This window comes from Corylus avellana, chromosome ca7, assembly GCF_901000735.1.
Source record: "Corylus avellana chromosome ca7, CavTom2PMs-1.0".
In the NCBI taxonomy this organism is placed as follows: Eukaryota; Viridiplantae; Streptophyta; class Magnoliopsida; order Fagales; family Betulaceae; genus Corylus; species Corylus avellana.
Window position 1 is genome coordinate 29,471,259 of NC_081547.1, and position 12,118 is coordinate 29,483,376.

Consider the following 12,118-nt stretch of genomic DNA (forward strand, 5'->3'; position numbering starts at 1 on the left):
AATAATAATAAAAAGCAGGATTTTTCAAATTTTCAGACAACACGAGGCATGGACTTTTGCGTGTATACGTAGATGACATTCTAAATATGGAAAATTCTCTTTACTTGACCAAGCCTCTACCAATTGGACTGAAAGACCCGGTCTGAGTCTGAGAAATGCTTTTTTTTTTTTTTGGCATTCTACCAACTATCTACTCACCATCTCTTCTCTCTTTACTTTCTTGAAAAAAAAAAAAAAAAAAAAAAAATCAAAATGCAAGTGATGAGATGGTGAGTAGATGGTTCCTAGAATGCATTGTAACATTCCTCATCTAAGTCTGACTCTATGCGGACGTACAAATTAATTGTCCTGAAAATTTTGCTTTTCAGTGACAATTAAAAGGACGATAATTTACTTGAATGATAAAGAATAATCTAATTTTTTCTTACAAAGAAGGGACGGTGAAAGGGGATAAAAGAAAGAATATTTTAAATAAAAATAGTTAAAATGAATAACTAAAATAAATGATGAGATATAAGCACTTTGATCCCTTATAAAATAAGAAGAGATCGCTAAAATTTGCTGAGCATGTGAATGCTCATGCTCAACAAATTTCTTTTCTATTTTAGCTAAGTTTTAGATACCTACTCTTCTAAAGCACATTCATCTTGCTTTCTCTATTTTAGCTATCTACTTTTACTATTCCAATTCCTTTATTCTTATTTGTAAGAAAAAAAAAAAAAAATTGATGGGAGAGAGAATTATAGAGTAAAATTTTTTTTTTCTTATTTACTTCGCAAAATCTTCCTTTCCAGCAAAATACATGCAGAGCTTAAGCTCTAGATGGCAAAAGTAAGCTATACTAGAAGGAGCATATTAGAACATTAATTAAATGATTAAATTCATAATTTCTTATCAACTTAAACTCTTAGAGAAACTGGTGATTTAACGAAGCACATATGAGTTGAGTTCAGGCTGTGTGCAATATTTGAGCAGTTCAGCTAAGTTTCATACAAGGAGAGTGGTCTATGAAATGACGAGAGCAAATAAATCTTGATGCACATGAGAATTCACATATGCAATAATAACATGATCGGATCTGCATGATGAATTATGGCATTAAGCCATGCATCTCCCTGAGAGTACTAAGGAGCGTCCAATGGAAAAGGCAGGCAACTGCACTTTCATTGCCTCTGATCAACTTGTTGAAGCCTTTTCATTCTTCATGATCATATGGAATGTTTTAGTTCGATCCTCCTCCACCATTTCCCTTAAAACATCATCTTCAATCTTTTCAGCTTGCCAACGAGAAGGATCCTCCACAAATGCCTCACTGAAAATCATACTTGACACCCACTCCTTCCACGTCGTCCTTCGATACTTGTCTTCTTCGAGCGTGCCCGTTTGCAAGAGCTGATACACATAAACTACCCTCTGCTGACCAGGCCGGAAAGCCCTTGCTATAGCCTGCTTTGTCTTGGAAGGATTCCATTCAGAATCCAATAATATCACCCGAGAAGCTGCTGTCAAACTAATCCCTTCAGCACAAGCTGTGATTGAAGCAAGAAGTACCCTTGATGCCCCCCCTGCCTCCTCAAATTTATCCATCACTCTTCCTCTTTCAAATAACTCTAAATCCCCAGTAAGGACCAAAACTTCTCTACCCCTTTGCCACTTGAAGATGTGCTCAAATAACTCCAGAAACAATTTAACAGGTGCAATGTTGTGGCAGAAGATGAGTACCTTCTCCTTCTTGAAAATGCGATACACAAGGTTCAAAACAAATCTTACTTTTGAGCCTTTCTTCAGATCAAACTTGTACTTGTCAAGCTCCATTAGCTCCCTCATGTTAAAAAACTTGCTAGCACAGCTTGTGGTTTTCACTAACCAAGGATGTATTGACCCAAGGGTTATGAGAAGCTCTAATTCCAACGGATATCCATGGCATTCAGCCATTACTTTGTGCAGTTTAACCAAGATTTCATGTTGTATGTCAGTTGAATTCATTAATAAGGTGTAAATCTGTAAACCAGGAAGGCTGTCACTACTTCCACCTTCATACACATCTATAAATCCATTTGTGATATTTCTCAACATGTTTATACCCTGCCTCCTCTCTTCTCCGACGTTTGAATCAATTCTTTTAGCAATCTTATCCAAAAAGAACTTTCTTGCTCGGGCTTCTCTCAAATAGAGTGCTTTTTCTGTCCCTTTCTTTTGCCTCTTGTATTTTGGGTCTAATTCCTTCAAAACTTCATTGACAAACATGGGTCTTGCCAAGCAGAGGGTGTTAAAATATTCACAGAAATTGTTCTGAAACAATGTACCTGAAAGCAATATTCTCAAGTCTGTTTCAACTTTCATCAAAACCTTCCTCAACCTTGATTTTGTACTTCTAGGGTTGTGCCCTTCATCTAGTACCAATATCCCGGGACTTTCCCGCAACACTCTAGCCATAAACCTTCTGTGTGCAAACTTTGAGTCTTCTCGCATTAATGCTAGAAATGAGGTATAACCCATGACAAGAACACTTGGGTGTGCATGCCACTTCTGTACTTTCTCTAGGCAATCCAAAACATGCATGACATCATCAGTGGGCTTTGGAACTCCTGGAAAAGACATAGGTTTGTGAAAGGATGGTGATTTCTGCTTGAAGACTCTGTAGGTTCTACGACCATGAATTAGATAAACTGGAACAGGAATTTCCCACTTGATGCATTCCTTGTACCAGGTATACAGTGTAGTCTTTGGAGCAAGAACCAAGGGTCGTTTTCCAGGGAACAATTTCAAATAGCTAACAAGGAATGAAATAATGAGAAGCGTTTTCCCAGCTCCAGGAGAATGAGAAATAACACAACCACCTGTTTTCTTGGATGCTGGTTTCATAAGTGAAGGTTTTAAAGACCCAGCAATATTTCGCCATAGAAATTCATAAGCTCTTTTTTGGTGCAAGTGTAATTTTCCTCTAAGTTCAGGGATTAAGGCCCACACATTCTCATTTTCTTCTGATAATGGCACATCAGCAGAGGCTTGACGACAGAGAACTTCCAAACCATCATCTTCATCCGGCTTATGCATAGAATTTTCTTCATTGCATTGCTTCTCTTCTGTGTTCCAGCTTGTGAATTGCATCTGGAGAAATAAACAAGTAAGCAGGTATCTTGTGAAACAACGCCGTCACTATAGAATAATGAAAAGTGATGAATGTACAGGGGTATGAACCCGACATTCATTGTACCATGTAGTAGAGCACTGTCATGTGTTAAACCACCACTTATCCTAAAAGTATAAGCGGACAGCATGTGAAATATTTTAATTGAAATAGAAGGTAAACTATGGGAGTTAGGGTCGGAACTTATGACCTTTGTTTTGATACTATGATAAATAATCACTTATCCCAAAAGTTTAAGCGGATAGAAAAAGGTCAATTTTTTTTTTCATTAATATTTAATATCATTGATAAACCTAATCAGATAATTTGGCCCCCATTCAGAGGCGTCTATGTTATTTTCTAAGACAAATGGATAGCCTGAAAAGGAAATGGTACATCGCACTCCAGGATCATATACTTCATTGTTCTTTATAGGTTTCAAAAAAATTAAACATTCTCCCCTGCATATTCAGCACATATGGCAGCAGAATGGTATCAAAGACATCCTGCCTCCGTCTAGAGGGCAGGAAAAAACAAAGAGGAGGCAAGATTAGAAAAAATTGAAGAAAATAATTGCATTCATGAGTTCCAAACTTACAAAGGGTGCTGAAACATCTCTTATCTCAGAGCTCACATAGCCGCATCTAGAGCACAGAATTCCAATTTCTTCATCCAATTTGTATTCATGCTGGCAACTTTCACTTAATTTTTTCATGATCCCAATGGACATTCCAGCGTTTGAGCCCTGAAAATCATTTTACCAGACTGAATGAGCCTTAAGGGATGCAGATCCAATAAAGACTAGAAAAGATTAAGATAAGCATGTGTTTAATAATTTCAAACATCCCTTCTTTAAACCATTTTCTCATTACTCCACAAGAGCTTCCACACACACACACACACACACAGAGTTATCAACTGAGGATCAAATAAATAGAGACTTTGATCCTGATAACAGGTTAAGAGTCTATACCTCATTGTCTTCAAAAAGATAACTTGATGCCATGGCTAGTTCCATTTCTTTCCACAACATGTCAGTCTCTGAGATCTCCCCCTCATCCTCATCTGGGGGCGGTTCCAACCCCGTGCTTTGGTCCAAGCTGTTTGTTTCTGTGCATTTTTTCCACTGGTCAATGATCTGTGGCTCATCTTTCTTGACTGTTGTATCCATGTTCTTCAAGAAAGAATTTATCATATCCTTGTATGCACCAAAACTCAAGGATCTCTTCTGATAAGTTCTTTCTTCACTAGGAATATCCCTTTTTGTATATACAGAGTGATGTCTTTTTCTTTGGACTTCTCTCTCAGAAGCTTTTCCTTCCCATCCACCTTCAAAATCCATATCTTCCAAGCCAGAAATTTTCTTTGTCTGTGCTTTAGGGGTACTATCAATGTAATAATACTTGGAGGAAATTTCAGTGATATCATCTTCATAATTTCGGCGACTCTTGGCATGATGGTGATAGTGTTCAAAGGCTATTGGATCACTTTCATCAGGCAGAGGAACAATAGCAAGTTGATTTTTATGTTCTATTTGACTAGCTATGCTCGATTTTACCTCCCTTGATTTACTCTTACTTTTGCAGACTAGTAGATCTTTACAGGGATTTTTACTTCGGGAATAGATCTTTTGTTCAACCTCATTTTGCACTTCTGAACTGGTTGCATGATTACCAAACAGGCAAGCTAGTGGTAATAACATTTCGTCATCTTTCCACTGTTCTATCTTGTATGGCCTGGTTCGGACAAAGCCAACATCTATCTCTGACGCACTATCACAGCCAAGAAAGCGCTCGGGTTGTACATTTCGACGTTTGGAACGTCGCAAGCCCGTGAGATCATAAGATGGTGATCCAGCTTCTTGCATTTCAGAAGCTGGACCTGCCTCAATGGCATCTGCCGGAAAAAATTGTACTACAGTGGGTAGTAAGATATCATTTTCTACTCTAAAATTTACAGCATTTAAGTAATTACCCGAGTCTAATGTACAGCTGTCGTCATCAGCTCCCAAAATTTGATAGACAATCTTGTTTTTCACCGATCTTACATCAAAAGCAATCTGTTTAAAAAGTGATGCAACAAGCAACCATGAAAGCTCAGAAACGAATTTCCCCAGAAACAATTTAGTTTTGGGCAACTCAGAGCAGTTCTCAGAGTAAGCCCAACGATAGTGTCGATCTTCACAAGGAACACGTTCAAGCCTTTGGAGGATGGAGATTTTATCGATTCCCACTATGCTAGCCTCTTTACTAAGTGTTCCTGTCTCTGAACCTAGAGGGCCTTGGTTAACATAGAAATTAACATAAAACTGGCATGAGCAATGATATTCATGAGGCTTCCTCTCAATAGAGCTTATTCTAGCATCAAGCCACACCTATATTAGAAAGAGAAATCTGCTAATCAAACATGTATAACAAAACAAGCTAAGTATTATATAAGAAATAATAGTCATATGCAAGCTGAGCACGCTAGAAAAGTGGCGTGACAATCAGTCAAGCCAGTAAAAATGCATGAGTTTCACATGCACAGGAAGAACCTTCGGTATTAGGACTTGAGTTTGGTAATTGCATTCCCTTCTCTTAGAGCTCAAAAGAGCACCTAAGCCTTTTTCTTTTCCTTCTAAGGTATCAATCTAGCACCAGAATGTGCAACAATACTACGGAACATAGACTTACAATCATCACATAAAATTGCTAAAAGCTGTGAAGTAAAAGAAAAGAATTTAGAACTCAGTCCTAATTGCAAAAATATTTAGAAGTACAAAGAATAGAGGGGGGAAGGGGTGTGATAATTTCAACAAGTCAACAAAGAATAACTTTAAAAATAAAATAAACCATGGTACTGAAGTATCACATTGCAGACATAAGCAAAAGCTATGCATTTTATAACCCAACACGCACATACACACCGCTACTACAAAAAAGTGGACATGTAACTTGGGAGTTGCAAAAAAAAGATTGGCTTGATATTGTCAGTAGGTTTTACACATGAGAGATAAGTAAATAAATATAAATATATTATGTATGCGCAACACGAACGCATGCACACACACACAAAACATGTCGAAACATTTGGGCTGTCAGCGTTGCCTGTTGAAGCTGTGACAGAGAAATCCAGGTTACAAAGACTAATAAAAATGTGACTTACAGGCTCCCGGTTTTCCTCATCTGAACTTTTTGCATGTTGAGATGCTGAAAGCACACATATGTCGATGCCGGGTCTCAGATAGCAGGTGCAGTCAGATAAAGTAGCTTGCCTTGACCGTATACGGAGGTTTGAGAAGGGACTTTTATCCTCAATTATGTACTGACTATCCATGAAATGCATGGCCATAGTCCCATTTATGATTCTGATGAGCTCCACTGCTTCCCATGAGCCATACAAAAGAGCTTCAAAAGCTGTCAGATGAAAAAGCAGTAAGTTCCTAGGAATTGGAACAGGTTTAAGAACATTCACATAACTCCCACAGAAAAATCTCTGGTATTCGATAACCACAGAAATTATATAAAATTGTTTCGTATCAACTGAAATGAACACATCGCGTTAAATTATAGCAATCGATTCATGGTTCAAAAAGGACTAATTTCTCAATATTCATTACATTCTCCAACGTATTTGATGACTCCAACGTATCAACTGAAATGAACACATCGCGTTAAATTATAGCAATCGATTCATGGTTCAAAAAGGACTAATTTCTCAATATTCATTACATTCTCCAACGTATTTGATAACTCCATTCCTATAACCCTATCACAGTAGTCTTCCCTGGTGGTAAAGTTATTAACATCATGGAGCAAAATTAAAAAATAAAACAAAAATTTTAATCCCCCTCCCACAACCAAAAAAACAAATGTAGGGAGGGCGTTCAAGTGCCCAGTGACTTCTCATGTTTCAGGACTTCATCACACTCAGAACAGGTTCTATAGTAACATCAATGATGGAAATTCGGCAGCAATTTGTTCCTTTTTTGGTATAGATAGGAATAAACAGTCTTCCAACTCATGATGCAAAAATGGCAATACCTACCTAATGGTTCAAACATGGCAACTGAATCCTCATCTTACCAGAAATCATAAGCTGAAGACAATCTATATAGTTTCAATTCAAAAGAAAAGAAGAAATAGTATACAACTTATCAACAGTAAAATAAAATAAACGAATAAGAGGGAGGAGGTAATTCTTACGGTAATCATCAAATACATGTTTGGATTGATGCAGATGCCTTTTCTTCATCATTGTTGACTAGTTAACAGGCTCAATCCTTTCAAGTTTCAACAATTCCCACAATCATAGGTACAAAGTCACATATATCTGCATTACATGGACAATTAGGTGCATTTCAAACCCAAGTTTAATTGAACAAGGTGCAAAATTCAAACAAGATCCCAAGGCTTACAGAAATTCCAGCAGGTTGTATCAAAGTTGACTAGGCTTCTACTTATATACATGTAATAATGCGATGGCTGGTTCTTCTTCTACAGGATTGGTTTGCATGAAGGTTATGCATTCAAAATTTCCATTTCTGCAAATTTCTGCTAAGTCCTAACCTCAGAATGATATTAGAAAACCTATTACCATTCTACATGAAGCACAACAAGCTTCATATCACATCATATTAATAGCAATTATTAACTTCATTCAATTTCAGAAGAGCCTTACTAATCAAATATTAGAATCATAAGAACATCCAACCTCATCTCCTTGCGGTACCAAAAGGGACAAAATAATAATAATAATAATAATAATAAAAGAAAAAAAAAAAAAAAGTGTAAAAGGTAAAAGGCTTAAAAGATTCGCACTACCGAAAAGACAATAATGCATTCAGAGCCCTGGCTCCAGAATATACTCGTGAGCCACTAACTTTCCCTGAAAACCTCCAACGACACTTTTATCTTATTAATAAAAAAAAAGGTTATTCCTTTTCCGAAGAAAATAAAGAAAAAAATAACAATCACATCATTAGACAGAGACCCCCAAAGTCATAAATGGCGTTAGATAGCAGCACAAAGCAACGTTGGTTATTCACTCAGATGGATCAAAACAGAGAAAGTTTTCTTCAAATGGCAAAAAATGCATATTATGATTATATACCCGAAAAACGCAAAAAAACTAGAAGTATTGTTAATCACACAAAACATTTACAACAGTGTGAGAATCAATCAATTTACACAAACTAAATCACCACAAGATTTTTATCCAAACTGTGTCGACAGTCGACAGAGCAGAAGCTGCTACAATTCCAGGAAGACCCAAGAAAAAACATCAAATACCAAAACTTTACCTTAGAAAAGAAAGATCTGGGTCTGACTGAAATGAAAGTCAGATTCCGGCGAGTTTGGTGCTTGGAAATCAGATAACGGTCATGTCTAAAAGGGGAAAAAACTGGGTATATATTGGGCAAAGAAAGTGAAGTGATGAAAGAGAGAGAGAGAGTGAATGAGTTAATAGCTGAGTGACGGAGTAACGGGAGACAAGGACAGTACAGCATAGAAGAAATCTATAAAACTGATTTATCTTTTACTGGGGCAGTCTGAAATCCTTGAGTTTCGTGCTTTTGCATGAGCAAAAAGTGGTAGTTGAGACTGGGAACACTCGCGGTTAAGGGCAGGTGGAGTAGATAAGTGGAAATGAGGAGGGTAGAACAGAAATTCTGTGTGGATTAACAGCTCTGATGAGTTGTCTGAGGTAGTTGGGTGGGACCATCGGGGTGATGTCAGTGTAAGCGTGTGAGTTCGTGACTGGGACAAATATTCGGTTGTGAAACCTTATAGTCAATAGTCATATGCTTTTGTCTCGCTGTTGACTTTTTCGGGCTTTGAGCTGAACCAAGTTCTTCATTCTGGTTAGTGGGCTGAGCCCAGTCTTACTTTTTATACTCATTTATTGCTTCATAAAATAAGCAAAATAGGGGAGTTGGAATATAGGGGAGTCACTAATGCTACACGTTTTAAGTCATTACTACTTTTGTTTAACAGTTTTGTAAAAGTTGCTAACATTTAAAGTCATTTAAAACATGATACATTAATTATTGGTGTAAAATTGGCATAAAAAGTAGCATTATTGTTATTCTTCGGTCTTCTAAAATAATAGACAATTAATCCTCCAAATTGGTTGAGAGAAAGTTTATTCAACTGTTTTTTTTTTTTAAAAAAAAAAATCGATTTATTAAATTGATATTTATTTAATTTTTACATATATTTTTAACGGATCCAAATCCTCTCCCATTATTGGGAGAAGATGAGGCTCTCATATTGTTGATCCTCACCATTCAATTTAATCCAGCCCACATTATACCACGTGTCTACTCAAAATTAAATTCTAAAATATTAATTAATTTTTAAAAAGAAAATTAAAATTAAAATAATAAAAAATTTAAAATCAAAGAAAGAAAAAGTTGGGGTGGCCGAAGCCACCCCTAGCCCCTAGGCTCAATTAGGGTGGCCGGCCTCCCTAAATTTTTTGTTATTTGATTTTAAATTTTTTATTATTTTAAATTTTATTTTCTTTTTAAAAGATAATTAATATTTTATTATTTAATTTTGATTAAGACACGTGACATAATGTGGGTTGTTTGATTAAATTTAATGGTCAGGATCAGCAATATGAGAGCCTCATATTCTCCCACTAATGAGAGGGGATCCTTATCCATTATTAACATGGCACGTGATTCTTATATATATATATATTTTTTAAAGATGCATGTATGAAGTAAATACAAGTGCTAATTTAATGTACTGTCTTAAATAAAAAAATTTCCAACCAAATTTGACAAGTCTACTCATACCTTGCATATAGATGTGTTTTGCCATTAATGTTTTTAGCAAATTTTGGGTAACTTCTAAGGGATAATGTTAATGAGATGCTTCTCAAAATTCGGAAAGTAACTAACTTGTGTGAGCTGGAAACTTCAGTGTTTCTTTCCCACGGGTTCTTGTATTAGATTTGACACGTGATTCTGTCTATTTCGTGTCTATTTCGGTATTAGCTTTAGTTTAAAAAAGGTCACTTTTTTCTTTTTTCTTTTTTGTTGGGTTAAAGTAACTGCCAAAGAGAAGGAAAAGGAAAAGGAAATAATACATTAAAAAAAAAAAAAAACACACGAGTGGGATAGCTAATTGAGTTCAATAAATGGTTCTTTACATTGGATTCTTGGCCCACTAGTAGGGGTGGGCAGATTAATGGATTACCGATTACTTGCTGTGTATCGGTTTCGACCGAACCGATATTAACCGTAACTGATATACCGATATCTTTATCGGTTAAATTTTTTATACCAGTATGCTTATCGGTTCAGTTTGGTCCAGTTAGAAATTTCATTTTGGTTAACCGTTTAACCGATATAAACCGTTAAGTAGGGATGCCAAAACGACATAGTTTTGAGATTATATATTTACCTATGTAACCTTATCTTAATTTGGGTTTGGGTAGGTTTGATTTTTTTTTAGTGATGATAATGGATGGGATTTCTTTGTCTATAGTGAAAGCATTTTTCATTAACTAGTTGTTAGTTTAATTAGCATTCATTATGTTAATTAGTCCATTTGCTTTGAAAAAATGTATTTTATAATATAAAAAAAGCTGTGGTAGATCAATATAAAAAAGCTTCAATTTTTAGCCCAAAAAACAAATATTTGGGTCCCAACAAAAAGTATTTGGGCCCTAAAACAATTAATTTTTAATAAGTTATTTTAGCCCAACAAAAAGTATTTGGGCTCTCAAAAGTAAAGTCTCATTTTTGGCCAAACAAAATAAATCAATATAAAGCCCATTTAACCGGTTTAACGAAACCGTTTAACCGTGTACCGTTATAACCGATAATTTCAGTTAAAATTCTTATTGGTCCGGTATCGGTTAATAAACCGTTTAACCGAAAATTATCAGTTAATAACCGATAAGAGCCAAAACCGGACAATTTTGACCGATACCCAGGCCTACCCACTAGACACCAAACGGGCAGCCATAAGGGATAGAATTATAATTTGAAGAAAGAGGGAATAAAACTAAAAAAAAAAAAAAAAAAAAATTGGCGGGTATAAATTAATTTTAAGAGCTTCGTTTCATAAAAATAGCTTTTTTAAAAAAAAAAATAAAAAATAAAAATTCAAGGTGAAAATCACTCACTACAACAAGAAGCAAATTTGAAAACTATAAAAGGAAAGAGAGCACTAATAGTAGCTAGATTGGAACCATTGGAGTGGAACAATACCGTGATATCTGACAAGAGAAGTACGCGACAATGAAGGCAAGAGAGACATTGCATCTAAATATAAAGGTCTACGTAAACAAAAGAGAAGTACCAGCAACCATGTGATATTTATTGGGCCAATGTGAGTGGTACATTTGCATGCTGATATTCGTCATTATCAATGGCATGGTCAGTGGTCACGAATAATATTTCTGGCCGGAAGAATGACATTCTGCCGGCATCTAGGCCCGGGCTGCAACAGTGGCAACATGGGTCCTAATTTTTAGCCCAAGCTTTCAAAAGTGGTCCTAATTGCAACAATAATTGGGCCCGTAAGTGAAACCCGGACATCGAATAAAGAGAGGCTGCAAGGCCCATGTGCTCCAAGTGATTTAGGGTGTGGAACTTACTCCGACCCAAAGCTTATCTCTTAAATTGTCCGAATTTTAGTAAAATTCGGATTGAAATCAAGATCCTTGCAACAAAGCATCGACAAGCCGCCTCACTATGCGGCTGTCTCATAGGATGCTGTTTCTGCAAAGGTATCAGGTTCTCTTGAAAGATACAATAGAAGAAAGAAAAACACGATAACAATCAATTATTGTTCTTGTTCGCGTATTATTATTGCAGTTAAGCTTATGGATCGGATAAATTGCCCCACTTTATTGTCAAAACTTACCTCCAATTAAGATTTACCGCTGCTCCAACCTAAGAACTACCAAAATATTTCAAGTTGCCTTTCTATGATGTCTTCTGCCGCCTTTGAGAGGTCACAGATCAACAGAGTAAACAAACACAAA

At 36.2% G+C, this 12,118-nt stretch overlaps 1 protein-coding gene across 3 annotated transcripts; it reads right to left on the bottom strand.

Moving 5' to 3' along the window:
• Window positions 1–853: 853 nt before the first annotated feature.
• On the bottom strand, window positions 854–8,717 carry LOC132187543 (SNF2 domain-containing protein CLASSY 1-like). Of its 3 annotated transcripts, none has more exons than XM_059601887.1 (6): window positions 8,415–8,717; window positions 7,318–7,444; window positions 6,278–6,528; window positions 4,104–5,504; window positions 3,729–3,875; window positions 854–3,111 (listed from the first exon to the last, which is right to left on the bottom strand). In XM_059601887.1, exons 2-6 carry the CDS (start codon window positions 7,367–7,369, stop codon window positions 1,177–1,179), a joined length of 3,786 nt encoding a protein of 1,261 aa, XP_059457870.1. In that variant the 5' UTR covers window positions 7,370–7,444; window positions 8,415–8,717; the 3' UTR covers window positions 854–1,176. The 3 variants fall into 3 exon arrangements, with proteins under 3 accessions (XP_059457870.1, XP_059457871.1, XP_059457872.1); XM_059601888.1 differs by lacking the exon at window positions 8,415–8,717 and adding an exon at window positions 7,936–7,952; XM_059601889.1 differs by lacking the exon at window positions 8,415–8,717 and adding an exon at window positions 7,530–7,545.
• Window positions 8,718–12,118: the final 3,401 nt, after the last annotated feature.